The sequence below is a fragment of the Python bivittatus genome, unplaced genomic scaffold (assembly GCF_059951505.1).
Source record: "Python bivittatus isolate LINGU-HERP-01145 unplaced genomic scaffold, Pbiv_v1 ctg000690_np1212, whole genome shotgun sequence".
Lineage (NCBI taxonomy): Eukaryota > Metazoa > Chordata > Lepidosauria > Squamata > Pythonidae > Python > Python bivittatus.
The window spans coordinates 9,484,126-9,499,866 of record NW_028277096.1 but is presented as its reverse complement, the minus strand read 5'-3'; the positions used below and the strand labels follow the sequence as shown (position 1 = coordinate 9,499,866).

The window sequence follows — 15,741 nt, the reverse complement described above, 5'->3', positions numbered from 1 at the left end:
AGTCCAGTGACTTCATAGTTTTGCCTACAAAAGTGAATTTATGAAGTGGCTTGAAAAAATGCAAGCTTTATCTAAATGTGGGTGGCAATATCCTAGGGAACAAAATAAAATAATAAAGGTGGATTTAAAAAATCTAAAAAAAAAAGTCAAACTGAGAATTGGATAACAGAATGCAAGAAGAGAATGTGTTAAGTATAGACCAACAACAAAATGTTAGCTTTTGTTTTCCATGAATCTGAGCCAGTCACTGAAGCACTAAAACGTTAGTGTACAGTAATAGTAAACCAGATGGGTACCCCATCTTCCACACTAAATGACAAAAACTGTTCTTGAATGTACATACCTAAAAGCACAGTTGACTTTTTGTGTGTGTGTGTGTGAAACTTTGTTTTTTGTAGTGGATATTTTAAAATAATAGAGAAAATTAACGCAGCAATTGGATCCTGTTTTCTTTAATTGCCTGAACTAGCATTGTACTCTAACCATATGCAACGGGCCTAAAATGAGAGTCGCTAAGACTTCCCAGAAGTTATCTTACAGAAGGTACAAGCTGCCCCCAAATGTGCAGAATTAAATTGATTTTTTTAGAATTGGCAAAAGCAAATAGTCTTGGATATGAAGAGGTACCTAAAACAGGAATGGAGTATCTTTTTTGGCCTGAGAGCCACACTGCCTATTTCTGCCCTGTGTAGGGCTGCTGTGGGTCTGGCTAGTGATGCTATAATGCCATTTGAAAGACAGAACTAAAATTTTAAGATCTGGGAGGTGGACGGGTGGAATGACAGGGCCAGATGTTCCCAGAAACGTTGCAGAGGGTTAAGTCTTCCGTTTTGCCCTTTAACTACCCCTCTGTGGGGGAAAAAAAAAAAGGTCTGAAATGTTCAGCTTACCCAATCTTGAGGTTTCAAACTGAATGCCTGTGGGTTCATAGGAGGCTCAATCCTGATTTAAAAGTTTGATTTCTGCTATATTAAGGTCTCTTAATATTAACGTCTCTTAAAATCCACATCACTCTGAATGTCCCATACTTCAGCTTTTGTAATCTGTTTGTACATGTGCCCTAGGTATAGGCTAATATCCAGGACAGACATCTCTCTCTAAACTATATAAATGTGAAGTGTTTATGACAATCATTTGTCCAGTTACAGAATTAACACTTCTAAAACCATTTGATGGAGTTCCAGCAATCTCTTACCAGTACGAAGCACAGCTAGAGAGAAGCAATAGCTGTTGTTTGAGATAAGGAAGTATATGTGGCCAGATCAGGAGGTGGAGAGTAGCAGCAGCTCAAGAGGAGAAGAACAATCAGCTATAATTTGGGTGGAAGGCGGAGGAGATACACAAATAGAGGGGTAGAAACATAGTAGGCTGTGACTGTTAAAATAGCAATTTATAACAGGATGTAATTTTATGTTCTGTGTAGCTAACTAAATTTAACCATTCTGTAATGTTGAATGAACAATACTGCCATTTTAGACCTTATTTTGCCTTTGAGAACAGTTACATGTTTGTATAATTGGAATTCATTGTACCCAACTTACTCCCTGTTGTTTTCTGATGGTCTTAATCCTATTTTAATACCGCAGAACCAAAAATTCATGCATAAAATCCCCAGACTAAAATGGCATTTCTATACCTGATTCTGTCCATATTACTCAGTTTATTTAATGTAGACAGGAGTACTTTAATGCAAGGATGCTAGAGTTGGCCTTAAGAAGATATTTTTTGCCTTGTTTTCTGAGTATGTAAAATACTCTCAAGTAAGTAATGAAATGAATTTATTAGTGATTGTACATAATCTGATAATCTTACATGTCTTTGCTAATACATAAACATAGTAAAGGGCCTGGGTGGGAATTAAGAGCTCAACATTTTTTTTCTCCTCAAATTTTAGATATTTTTGCCTTTTTTTACTAGCCTTCCTTAAATAAGTACTGATGGCTTATCTTCTCCCCTTGCTTAAAGCAGTATGCACTGTTTTAAATTGAATCCTCTCAACAGATTTTTGAGGTAGGTGAGGCTGAGAGAGAGGCAGTGCTCCGAGGTCCCTAACTGAAGATGAGTGGGGATTTGAATGCAGGTATATCTATTCCTAGTCAATCACTCTGAATGCTATTGCCTTGGATGTTATTAATTCAGAAATACAGTGAAATAAACATACTCCCCCTTACAATTGCTTGCAGAGATAGAAACTTAACTTGTAAAAACCACATTTCACTTAAAACAGGCATTCAGTTAAAATGTAAATTGATTATCTGTTGTCTCACCGCAGTCGGGAAGTTTGACACTGTGTGAACAAAAGGAATTCTACAGTGAAAATACTAGGATATTGTTGTTTTTTAAAAAAAACATTTGCGCCATTTATAGTTATTTTCTTAACTACAGTATAGTTGTGAGCAGAAAGTTATTTGTTCAATCTGTGTGGTGCAAAAGTATATAGTGCAAATTAGATTATCTTATAGAATGTGCAGTAAATAAAAAACATTCATTTTTCTTTAATTGTTATAGACTAGAATTCTAGTCTTGGCATAACTATCCCAGTCTTTAATGGCAGCAATCTTGGCTGTTTTATGAAGCTCAGGTTGTTATTGAATTGTGCCAAGAAGTGGGTAAAGGTTCTTAGAAGATGCGTTTAGCAGATACAGGATAACTTTCAGTAAGTGCAGCTTTTGAGCCTTGGGCTCAGCATGTCAAGACTTAAAGAAGAAATCACTTCTTCAATTTTTCCTCTGCAGTGGTGGTGACCGAGGTGGCTTCAAAAATTTTGGTGGTAAGTGCTGAGCATCGAAAAAATATTTCAGTGGAAACTCTATATTAAAAAGCGCCAAAAAACCCCCCCAAAATCCCTAACAAGCCACCAATACCGTGTTTCCGTGTTTCTATCCATTAGAAGCATTTGATTTTTTTTTCCTGTTTGGGCTGAGGCTGGTGTGTGTGTGTGCTTAACTTTTTTTTAAGTGCTTATAATACATTTTTAAAAATGAGATTCCTGGTTTTGTTTTTTATTTCCAAATTGCATGAAATAATTTTTCTGGCAACTCATAGTTGGCTTCAGATGGCATCTACAAAAATCATCTAAGCACAGTGTCTTAGTGAGGGAATTATTGTGGCAAAGAGCTTGGTTATGTGGACCAACAGCATCTACAAGACAACCACCAGCATAAACCTGTGTGGCAAATGCCACAATCTGCAACTTAGAAACCATAATACATTTTCTACTTGGGCAAAACCTAGTGTCATTCTTTATTACAATTTCCTGTAAACCTTGCCTTGGTTTCAGTGTTACATATCTTTTTGTTGATATTAATTAAAACAAGATTGGATAGTTGATTATCCTTTGTGTGTGGTGTTGCTTAGACACCCTTTGCTTTTTCTCTCCTGTTTCGCAGGTCAGAGGGATTATGGGCCAAAGCCAGATGCAGGTAAATGTAGGAGCCATATATGATATATAGTTTTATGATCGTCTCTTTTAGTTTTATATGAGGTAGGCTTCCCCAGCCTGGTGCCGTCCAGATGCCTTGAGCCAGTTCCCAGAATTTGTTGCAGACTTGGGCAGGCTGGTTAATGGTGTTTTGGAAAAGACAAAATTGCAGTCAACTCAGCCATCTCCTTCATGATCCCACTCTCTTTTCCTGGCACCAATGTTAACCCTTCTTTAATTAGACTGGAATAAAACTAGGGCAACTTGGGATAACATTGAACATGCACTGCTAGGAATTTCTTTAGTTACAGAACTCTTTCCCAGCCCTATTTGGAGATGCCAGCAACAAAACTACTCTGAAATTCTGGAGGACTGCTACTATGGCATCTAAGTTCATGTAATGCACCAAACAAAATTCAAATAAACCCACTGTAGAAACCTGTCCATTGTAGTTTGTAAATCATGGTTGATTAAATCATGATTTAGCACAACGTGTAATCTCAGTCAACGAAGACAATTCTGAGTTAGGAGGACTGGTAGTTTCCTTTGGTACAAACAACTTCTGCTGTTACCAAATACCATAAATGATATGAAGAGAATGGATAGAGAAAAATCTTTGTTCCCCGTTGAAATAGATAGGCAACAGGATCAGGTAAAATGAAAGAGAAGAGTTTACTTTTCATAAAATGCAATGGCTTAAATGGCTTTAAGATAAAAAATCAATAAATTCAAGAAGGAAAGACTGGATTCAAGGATGCCCACATAATGGCTGCTGTGTTCTAGCTCTCCTTGCAAGCTTTCTAGAGTCATTTGATTTATCACTGTTGGGGGAAAGGGATGCTAGATTGTATAGCTCCTTAATCCAGCAAGGGTGTTTTGGGGTTATTTGTTGGGAGTGGGGTGGCTTATCTTTTCTAGTCTTAATGAATAATGCACATTGTCTTTAAGTAAAATATAGGTTTCCTAAATTTTGTACAGAATCCAAGGAAGTATATTAGAATGACCTAGTTGGTCTTTTACTGTTGAGTAGCAGGTTTACATACCAAACTCTTTTTGGAGTTTCTGATTCCAGTAGAGGGGTTTATTTGAAAAGACCCCTTAGCTGCATAATAGCACAGAGATTCTTTGGTCAGAGCAAATGGTAACTTTTCATCTATTTCTTTATTTTTCACTTAAGCACAAAATGCTTAAGTTAAAAAAGTGTCCAAAGCAGTATATATGTATATTAAAAGATTAACAGTTCATAAAAACAAATTACCACAAGTAAAAATCAAATGTAATGGCAAGGACATAAATAAATTACAGTTCTTTGCAAATGACTTCTGTCTAGCTGACCCCTGAATTAATAACCACAATATATACATGCTCTCAGTTTGTGGAAAGGCATTTCAGTGACAGGGCGTTTTTAATGTTGGTGCTTTTCTGGAATTTATGTGCATCGCCTCTGAAGTAAATGATTAATCAGGGTCATATAGGAAAAGATAATCCTTTACATGCTTTGGTCCAATTTTATTTAGGAGTTTAATGGTCAACATCAAGGTTTAGAATTGTGATCAGAAACAAATTGTTGCAAAAAGCATTATCCATTTAACAGTTCAGCTGCTGTATTTAGAATCATTGTAGTGCTCTGTTGTTATGTAATGTTGTTCACTGTTGCTGATAGCACTGGGAGAAAAAAATGCCTTTGCACAGTTTGTATATCTTTTAGCAAACATTAATTTATTGCTTCTGATTAATAATTGCATTCAGAGTGGATTATTCACAATGCTTTTCTCTAAGATAAACATAAGTAGTTCTTTTCCTTTGGTTTTGGCATCTATAGTTTACATGCATTTCCTCAACTTGATGGAGTTTAAATGTCTTGATTTAATTCTCATGAGTATACAGAGGGGCCAAAGTATAAAAGCTTGCTTGTGGCATAACAAATGAACTGTCTTGGACATTTGGAAAAAGGCTGTGATATTTTGCACAGTTTTTGCTACACACTTTGGTTTAAAAATAATACCAGGCTCTCTTCAATGTAGATTCGGAATCTGACAATTCTGATAACAACACCATCTTTGTACAAGGACTCGGAGAGGATGTTTCACCAGATCAGGTGGCTGATTACTTCAAGCAAATAGGTGTTATTAAGGTACGTAAGATGGTAAAATTTAAAAAAGGGGACAAATCAGCTAAGAATATGGGCTAATAGAGGAACAAGGAGGAATGTTAAAAAAATAAACAAATATCAGTGCAGAACAAAATATTTAAATAGATAAAAACAATATTAAGACATACCCAAAGTAGGTGGACCATCAGAATGTGAGCTTGAATTAAAAGGCATTTAGTGTTTGATTAAAGATGCTAAAAGTTGGATTTGGCAGATCTCCAGTACTGTGAAGCAGCCATTATCCATGTTCTCCATCTTGCTATCAGTTCTTTCTGAGTATTTGAATGAGTGTAAAGTATAGGTCATTTCCTGCATTGGGTCTGAGTTAGTAATGGTATACAGGTAGTCCTCAACTTGTGACAGCAATTAGGACTGGAATGTCCATCGCTAAGCGGTGCAGTTGTGAAGTGCAACTGCATCGCTTAGTGGTGGCAATCCCTGCAGTCCTGGTTGCTTTTATTAACCAAATCCCACAGTCATTAGGTGAGGCAACTTCCTGCCGGCTTCCCACAACCAAAGCTAGTGGAGAAGCCAGCAGGAAGTTGAAAGTCCCAAGCTGGCAGGCAGGTAAGTAGCTGCTGCTGGAGGGAGGAGGGAGGGAGGGTGTGGGGAGGGTGAGAGTGGGTGCACGAGAAACATGGGTCAGGGAGAATGCAAGTGGATGCGTGAGAGTCGGGGAGGGTGTGAGGGGGTCTCCAAGAGATGTGTGGGTCGGGTGCATGAGAGGCATAGTATGGGTCGGAGAGGGGTGTGTGTAAGAGGCGCAGGTTGGGGAAGGGGTGAGGGGATGCGCAAGAGGCGTGGATCGGGGAGGGTGCGAGGGGGTATGCAAGAGGCATGGGTCTGTGAGGGAGTGTGAGAGGGTGCGAGGGAGGCCTGGGGAGGACATGCAGGGATGCGTGAGTGGCCGGTGTGGTGCAAGCACAGAGGGGCTGGGGGAGGTTGTGTGGGTGGGGGAGATTTACCCCAGCGACTTGCAACTTTCCCTGCTGGCTTCCCCATTGACTTTCTGGGGAAGCCAGCAGGGAAGGTTGCAAATGGCAGTCATGTGATCATAGGGCACTGCAACCATTTGCAAGTGCGAGCTGGTTGCCAAGCGCCCAGATCGTGTTCACATGACAGTGGGGGCACTGGGACGGGCGGAACTCTTGAGGACCAGTCGTAAGCACCATTTGTTCAGTGCCGTTGTAACTTCAAACAGTTGCTGAACAAATGGTCGTTGGTTGAGAACAACCTGTAGGCTTATTTCATATTAATTCCCTGGTAAATAAGACTTGAGCACTGGATAGCTCAGAATTTAGGTGATTTTTCCTGTATTCCTGTGATGAGGATAACAATTACCTCTGTTAATCTAGCACTCTTTCTCTGCAATTTGTATGGTCCTTCCTTCTACATCACCTAGCCTTGGTGGCTGAGGGTGATTCCAGCATGTGCTAGGGAGAGAATCTCAATTAGTATAGTTATAAAGGGTGGATTAAAAGTCTGTTACAGGTAGTTCTTGGGTTACGACCATTCGTTCAGCAACCGTTCAGTTATGATGGCTCTGAATGAATGATATTATGACAGGTCCTCATAGTTCTGGCTGTCACAGCATTCCCACGGTCATGTGATTGTGATTTTGGCGTTTAGTGCCCAGCTTTTGATTATGATGTCATAGCAAGCCACAGTCATGTGATCACAATTTGCAATGTTTCCTGCCAGCTTCCCACAAGCAAAGTCAATGGGGAAGCTGGCAGGAAATCGGAAGTCACAATCATGTGAAGTCCTTGCTTAATGACCTGCGCAGTCCTCACTTAACAATGACAACCAGAATGGCTGTTGTTAAGCGATGTGGTCATGTGACATCGCACTTTACGGCCACATTATTTAGCAACAGAAATTCTGCTCCCAATTGCCATCATAACCCGAGGACTACTTATAGATCACATTACTTCCCAAATTGAGAGCTGCAAAATATAGTGACTTGTTAGGTCTCTGCCATATTTTTATGGGCCATTTTCTAGGTTGTTTCCTTTCTCTATTGTTACAGTTGTTGATGGCCCAGGAAATTTGAGGGATGAGGCTTGAAAATAGACCATAGTGCTCTATTTGTTTATGCCTTCCATCAGCACTTCTGGTGCTTTATGGTGCTTACAAGGACAGGCCCTTACTTCAGTGAATGTTGAATCTAAAATTGGTTATGAAATACCACTGAACAAGGAGAGGCAAATGGAGACGATGTAAAAAGGAAAACTTTTCATCTGAGCTACAGTGGGCATGCTTTTTTACTTTCATGGAAAAGGTGGGCTTTGAAGAGGGATTTAAATGAAGAAAGAGGTAGCATTAAACAAGTGTTTTAGGAGGCAGTGCCAAGCAGTACTGTGCAACAGGAGAGACAGGGTGATCTTTTGAAGGGACCAATTTTGGACAGTGAAGGATGGTGGAATTGGAGGAGTGATCTTCCTGCTGGTGGCAGGATTCGCCATTATTAGATTGTTAGGATAGTTACATGGGTGGTGAAAAAAAATGGGGTTTTTTCCCTCTTTTTTTCCAGACAAACAAAAAGACAGGTAAACTTATGATAAATCTGTATACAGACAAAGATACTGGCAAGCCAAAGGGAGAAGCAACTGTGTCTTTTGATGATCCTCCATCTGCTAAGGCAGCCATTGACTGGTTTGATGGTAAGATTGTCCCATTAGTGTTTGGCAGCCAATTAATGCATGAGCACCGAAATGTCCCATTATAAGCAAAGGTGGTAAAATAGTTAAACCAAATAATGAAGGGTCCTGCTGCTATAGCAAGGGTGATTCTGTGGAAGTGGAAAGCATGGGCGGGAAATGCTTTCCCTGGCCAGCATTGAAGTCCAGTCCATTAGATGGGCCACCGGGCTAGGGAAGATAGATTTAATTTTTTTTATAAAATGAGAGTGACTGAGCATAGAGAACTCTGCATTGTTACCATTTTTGCTTGAAGCATAATTTGCTGGGTTTGGTATTTAAACATTTCATTTCCTTGTTAGCTGGCCACTAGTAGATCTATTCCTTGATCTCTGTTCTTTCTTCTACAGGAAAGGAATTCAATGGCAGTGTTATCAGGGTTTCCTTTGCAACCAGACGGCCAGAATTCATGCGAGGAGGTGGTGGAGGTGGTGGTGGACGCCGAGGTAGTAACAGATCCAGGTCCCTTTTATGTGGTAGTCCAGTGGTGCAGTTCCTTTTATGCTTATTCATCTGAGTTTCTCCCTGAGAATGGGAGCAACACTTCAGCCCAACCTGCTTTTCATGATTATCTCTGATCAAACAGCAGGTACATATTGGACAGTTTTGATGTCAGAAGCTATCCGTGTTGCACATTGTGAGTCTTTGCCGTAAGGGCCACACACCCATTTCCTTGCTTTAATTGTAATATCATTGTGCCTGCAGGTTCACGTGGAGGGGGCTTTGGAAGAGGAGGGGGCTTCCAGGGCCGGGGTGGAGAACCCAAAAGTGGTGATTGGGTTTGTCCTAACCCGTAAGTCACTTTCCTTGGTCTTAAGGAAATCATTTGATGTATAGAAAGATAGTCTTATACCAAGGTTGCCTAGAACTGCCTACTTCAAAAGTAAATTGTTTGGGGCAGTGAGTACAGCTGGAATTTTGAGAGCATAGCATGGAAACTCCAGCAAGATGGCTGCCATGAAAGGCTTATCTGTTCATAAAATGGCTGCTATGGGTGAGAGGTTGGTCAAGCACAAGGGAAAAAAATCCAGAATTTAAACTAGTGAGGTTGCTTAAACCATCTGGTTTATCTATGTCTTTATTCTGTACAGGATTCCAAACAAAGCTCTTGGCTGCAACAACCCATCATTTTTATTTTCTAAGGATGTTTATAATTCTTACGTGGGGCTGGGTTCATTCATGGAAATAAAAATGATGCTAGATGTTTTGCAGCATGCTAACTTTTTTTTTCCAGTGAAAAGAATTTTTAATGGGACAGGAATTTGACAGTAACAAAGGAAGGCGTTTGCACTACCAGAGCACCTCAGGCATCAAATTGCCAACTCCATATAATAGACAGCAACTTTTCAGGGTTGCTGAAAAAGTGCAGGTTGAAGCCAATGTAATTTGATATCTTTAACTAGAAGGGTTTGACCTTTTTCTCAGAGGTTGGTAGTTTCCCTCCATTTGAGCTCCCTTCCTTCTGACTTCATAGACACAGCCATGTAATTTTTAAGACAACAGCATGGAACTCGTTTGTCATTGCCCTCTTTAAAGATTATTTTCCCCCCAAGTTCCCAATCTGGTGTGCAGTCCTGCAGTTCCCTAATAGTTTCTCAATCAAGTATTAAGCAGATCTGACCCCAGGCTAGCTTTTCAGTAATAGACAGGTTAGCTAGATCCTGCCACATGCTATAGATTTCACTCAGAGAAGCATTTGGCAACTCATATGTTTTGCTACTGACAAGTGACACTTTTCTTCCTTTATTTTGATTAAGTTAGATGAGGAGGCAAAACTCAAAATGTTTCTAAATCACAGTTGTACATCTATTGGTTATATAGTCCTTACCTTCATTCTTAGTCTCTTTTCAAGGGAGTTACTGAGAGATGTTTCCCGGTCTCTTTCAGGAGCTGCGGAAACATGAACTTTGCTCGCCGTAATTCCTGCAATCAGTGTAATGAGCCCCGGCCGGATGATGGGCGTCCCTCTGGAGGAGGTGTGCAAAAACCCCACCATTCAAAATGGAGGGATGTTGTAGGCTGGATTGACATTCAGAACTTCTCATTTTATCTTCCTTCTTCACAGACTTCCGTGGCAGAGGTGGTTTTGGAGGTGATCGGGGGTTCAGAGGCCGTGGTGGCCGGGGCGGTGGCTTCGGTGGCAAGATGGGAGGAAGGTTGGTGCTGAATTTTCATAATTACAGAAATGTATATTTCTCAAAATGGTACAGAGAACTGGCAGCGTGCTATGTTAAAGCTAGGTGGGCTCCAAAGACCCACCCACAGTGAAAGCTCCCTGGTTCATTCTAGAACAGCAACCTGCCTGTTAGGAGACAGGCTCAAAAGTGATTCATGATGAAACAAGGGACCAGATTTTCTGGGAGAGATTGATTGCACTTTTGGTTTTAGTCACACCAGAAACATTTGGGATAAAATATGCTTCTATCATAAGCCAGAACGAAGTAGTGGTTAGAGGCAAGTTGGGTTCCTGAAACTTGCTAGGTGATTTGTTCTGTCAGGTTAATCTGCTGCATAGGATGGTCATGAGGATGAAAAGAGGAGCTTTGTGTTTGCTGACTTAGCTTCTTGGAAGAACTGATGGGTTGGTCCTGGACAGAAGCTGATGGCCAGTTGCACATTTGTCTGAAGCCTTAAATCCTCAGAGTAGATGGGCACTGGTTGTCTGGTTGATTGTGAATTTCTTAAAGACTTGTTTTTAGGTCATGGTTTGATTTTATTTACATCCTGCTTTTCTTCAGTATAAGTTCCCATCCAGGCACTGCTAAGCTTTGGCAAAGTGAAAATATCAAGCCACATATTCTACCCCGTTAATAAACAGTCCCTGCATTCCAACAAATCCAGCTGAAGCAGTTTTTAGTGAAGCTGCATACCTTTCTATTTAACTATTTCCAACAGTTGCCTGATTTATCTCCGCCCATCTCACATCTGGGTGGCTTACAAGCAAATATAAAAACAACAAAGAAGAATAATGGAACAATTTAAAAACAAGAACAAGTATATAAAAGCATATAAAAAAACATCATAAAGTACCTGAAACTCACAGCCTGTAATCCCATTCGTCAAAACAGTCAGTACTGGCGCTGCATCCGCTCCACCACACTCCCACGTACGTCCCCATGCCCATTGGCAAAAGCATTTCATCCGGGCCTTGCAAAAAGCCAGCAGTCGGGGCCAGTCTGATTTTTGCAGGTGATGTTCCACAGGGCGGGTACCACAGCAGAAAAGACTCTCTTCCTGGACCTTGGCAGATGAGGCTCCCTGGCTGACGGGACCCACAATATGCCTCTCTTAATTACTTGAGAAGTCGTGACTATTAAGCTAGATTGGAATTGGTTGGTCTAACAGATGTAGTGCTGCCCTGTTTATGGATCTTCCTTTACAGACGTGCCAGAACTTGGAGAGTTCTTGAGTTGTGCTAAAGCATTTAGCTAGGATGACTTTTAGTGGTGGTTGTCAAACCTGGATCTGTAGGGTAATCTTTTAAAAAAATTACAACAATGGTTATGTTGTGCTTTTATCTGCCCTAAATCGTTAAGGGAGAAATTAAGAGCTAGACTTTGGACTATATCTTGTCGGTATTGCTGGTTGTTGTAATTCTTCTAGTTATGATATTCTGAGTTTATTTAAGGGTAAGGTTGAAAACCAGAAGGCTCCTTTGGAAGAGCAGGACTTTCAGCTAGACCAAGTTTCTCTCCTCCCATTACGTCTTGAAGTTTTGACTCCACATGTCTGTTGCTTATGACATCCTTGTTAGGAATTGCCTGCAGCAACTAGCTTTGTGGGTTTTGTATATACAAGGCAGTTAAGTGTGGGAATTAAATAATCTTTTTCCTCTTTTCCAGAAATGACTTCAGAAATGATCAACGAAACAGACCCTACTAAAAAAGCAGAGAATGTCCCCTTCCTCCTTCTAATGGCTTTTCACAGCAGAATTGCTGAGTTTCGCCTGCTGCTTTATATCCCATGGTCTCTTGGATAGTGGAATTAAATGTAAAAACTGGATTTTTAATTTGGTGGGAGGGATGGGATACTCTTTCCCTTTTTTTTTCTTTCCTCTTTTTTTTTTTAGCAAGTCCACCAAAATTTCATCTTTCTATTTCCCACATTCCCCTATTTTTTCCCCAGCTACCAACTACACTTGTTCACAGGCTCTTAAAAAAAGGATGGAATGAAATTGTAAAATATTTGCCAAAATCTGAAATGTTTTATAATACAAAAAAATAAATAAAAGCTGATTGTTTATTTGTGACATCTTGGCTGTTTTTTAACCATTGTTATTTCAAGAATTTATTTTTCTATATTTCAGTTCTGAGGCACACTTGTGTATGGAGTGTTTAACTGGTGATGATCTGGTTGTTCTAAAATGTGAACAATTCTGGAGTGAAACCATTTGTGTTCTGTGGATCATATAAATTATGCCAATTGGCATATATTAACGTATTTGTCACTAGTTGGCTGGGAAGAGGAATTAGGCTGTGCATATCCAAGATTATTGGAAATCTTTTTGGGCTTGAGAGTTCTAAAGGGTATTGTCCATATCCACACAAGCTAATGTTAAGAACACTGTCTGTCTGTCTGTCTACAGTATCTATCTATTCTTACACTTTTATATAGCTGCCCATCTACCAAAAGGAACTTTATGCATTTGTGTAGAAATATGTATATTTTAGAGAGAAAAAACACTGAATTGAAAGTTGAGTTTATTGAGAAACAAACAGGAACACAGTGTTTCAGTATTTTAAAAACATCACTGTAAACACCCATTGCAGTAATCCTAGAATTTGATTTTCAGTCTTATATTTTCATGTTGCACTTAACACTGGGAGTGTAAAAACTGAAGGGAAAACAGTCTTGAATGGCTCCCAGAGTTTAGTTATTTCCATTTATACCTGTGCAAGGGGAGAAGCAATGCATTCAGCAGCGCTCCATCTGGGTAAGAAAGGAACATATGTGGGTCTATTTTGGTTAGGGCTCATACTGGGAACCATGAGCTAATTAATGGAAACAGCTTTTGGAGCGTAGTTCCCATCACTGAATGCCTGTATACACTCACATCTAGCTTGAGCTTGGTAACCACTTTCAAAAAGTTTCTGGAAGCCTGCTGCCCCCAAATGGGCAGGGTCTTCTAAATCTGCATATGAAGGGGAGTCCTTGTTGTATTTTGGGCCTTGTTTTGCCTGGGTTAAGTTTGCTGTATCATAATGCTGCAGTCGTAAGAAAAGGTTTACTCTTCCCTCCCCCCGCCCCATGGATAATATACCAGTTGCTGGGAACAACAGCCAGTCTTCCTGTTATATTTTTAGGATTTCTGAAGGCCTTTGATTGTCCTTGAGGAGAACAGGATGCTAAATTGTTCGGTTCCAGAGCATCAGATTTTGTCTTGCTGCTTTCACACAACATGTTTAGGCAGGATAGTAAAACCCTTCATGGCTGCCTCCGGGGAGGGAGTTGTAACTTACTGTGTTGTGCAAATTCAGCCTATTAGGATAGTTTATGGTTCAAGACTTGCCAAGTTAAACATGTTTTACAAATGTGTTTAAATGCTGCTTTTTTCTTTCAGGTTTCCTCTACTGATAGGTCTCAGTATAGTTTCTCTTCTGTATCCACCCTCTTTTTTGGAGGGAGGCAGCCTCTCCACAATAGCTAACCTCTCTTCTGGTATCTATTCCAATTGCCTAATTCTTAGTTTTGTCCTGAGAGCCAGCACAAAGCTAATCTCTACATTTTTTTCATTCTTTCACAAAAGCTGAACTGTGAGATTTGAACAGTCCTGATCCATGATCATTTGCAAGCTGCAGCATTCAGGATGCTGGAAATTGTTAGTAGATTTCAACACGTGGATGTTCAATATGAGTGTGTTTCATGACAAATAGCTGAGACTTGTCCTTTAGCAAATGGAACTGTAGGTGGCACTCTTTGCTACTGTGAAAAATCGAATCGCTTAAACAACTTGCAGAGAGAAAATTTTCTCATTTCTGTGAAGGATTCTCAATAATGTGGAATTGAAGGGGAAAAAGAGGCAAATTCCAGATTTGGAATTAATATAAAAGGGATTGAGAATAAAACACTGGTAAGCCACAGTGCTACACAGATTAGGGCAGTGTTTTTCAACCTCAGCAGCTCAGCTGGGGAATTCTGGGAGTTGAAGTCTGCACATCTTACAGTTGTTGAGGTTGAGAAACACTGGATTAGGGCATGCAAACATATTTGAAATATACTGTTATCATTTCAAAGAGACTCAGGCTATATAGAAGAGACAGTTGAGATGAATGGGCAGGGGTACATAGGAAGGACCCTATCCCTTAGAAGGGAAATATTCTATTTAGGGGGCATTGGCTTGAGGGGAAAATGATGTTGGAGGAATAAAAGTCATAAAATCAAAGTATGTGTGGAGTACTGGTGGGGAATGAAAATTTTCTCCTCTTAGGAGAACCTGATCATCCTTCAGGAACGATTATTGGCTGTAGATTCAGGTCAAACTAAAGTTTTACTATAACGTGGGTATATGTGCGTGCGTGTGTGGGTGTATAAAAATAATTATATTTTAAACTGGGTCTGTCATCTTTTCAGGGGAAACACCATGCAGTTTTGTGTTATGGGGCACCAATTTTTTTTGAGAATTTTTAAAAATAGCTGAAATGTTCACCAAATCTCATGGGTGGACCCAAATCATGTTGAACTTGGCCAGGATATTTTGGCAATTACTACTTTTTCAAAAAGTAATTTGGGAGGTGGTGAGTGGCTTGTATCCAACCTATACCTTAGGAAGAAATTATTGTGTGTGTATGTGTGTGCGTGCCTTGACTCCTGGCGACTGCCTGGACAAGTCCTGCAGTTTTTTTGCCAAGATTTCAGAAGTGATTTGCCATTGCCTGCTTCTGAGGGCTGAGAGAATGACTGGCCAAGGTTACCCAGCTGGCTTTGTGCTGAAGGCAGGACTAGAACTCCCGGTCCTCTGGTTTCTAGCCTGGGGCCTTAACCACTACCCCAAATTGGCTCCCATTGATGGATATAGGCAGCGTAAAATGGAGTTTCTGTATTCAAAGACTCTCTCTCTGAATGCCAGCATTCAGGTTGGTTGGTTGGCACTGGAGAAGTGATATTATTTTTATGTAAGTTGATTGGCCTCTGTGGGAAGAAGAAACTAGTTTAAATGGATCCTTGGTCTTGTTCCATGATGACTGACAATGACAGGAAAGGGGTCAAGAAAAATATGTTCACAGCAGTTTCTGTTCAAGGCTGTGGATGCAGTGCAAGTACAATGGACAAACCGCCTTACCAAACTGTGAATGCATGTTTACAGGATGGCTAATGTGTTGTCTCCAGAACAGGGTGGTTCCTTCAGGGTGTAAGTTGGCCACCCAAGGCTGCCTTGTCTAGACAGTAGCGGTCAAGATCAGGGAAACAGCATATCCCCTAATTGGAGCGGTGTTCCATCTTTTTAAAAGCTTCACAATGCCTTGTCAAAC

The 15,741-nt window shown here is 40.3% G+C and overlaps 1 protein-coding gene across 3 annotated transcripts in view; it reads left to right on the top strand.

The window, feature by feature from the left end:
• TAF15 (TATA-box binding protein associated factor 15) overlaps nucleotides 1–12,521 on the top strand; it is a 29,926-nt gene extending 17,405 nt beyond the window's left edge. For 2 of the 3 annotated variants that reach the window (XM_007440199.4, XM_088152408.1), the window contains exons 8-16: nucleotides 2,736–2,770; nucleotides 3,390–3,422; nucleotides 5,446–5,555; nucleotides 8,107–8,236; nucleotides 8,623–8,718; nucleotides 8,978–9,065; nucleotides 10,160–10,248; nucleotides 10,338–10,428; nucleotides 12,115–12,521. In XM_007440199.4, coding sequence (XP_007440261.1) covers nucleotides 2,736–2,770; nucleotides 3,390–3,422; nucleotides 5,446–5,555; nucleotides 8,107–8,236; nucleotides 8,623–8,718; nucleotides 8,978–9,065; nucleotides 10,160–10,248; nucleotides 10,338–10,428; nucleotides 12,115–12,154 — 712 coding nt within the window. In that variant the 3' untranslated portion in view covers nucleotides 12,155–12,521. Of the gene's footprint in view, nucleotides 1–2,735; nucleotides 2,771–3,389; nucleotides 3,423–5,445; nucleotides 5,556–8,106; nucleotides 8,237–8,622; nucleotides 8,719–8,977; nucleotides 9,066–10,159; nucleotides 10,249–10,337; nucleotides 10,429–12,114 lie in introns of those variants that run through there. The other variant, XR_015798195.1, reaches the window with a different exon arrangement.
• Nucleotides 12,522–15,741: the final 3,220 nt, after the last annotated feature.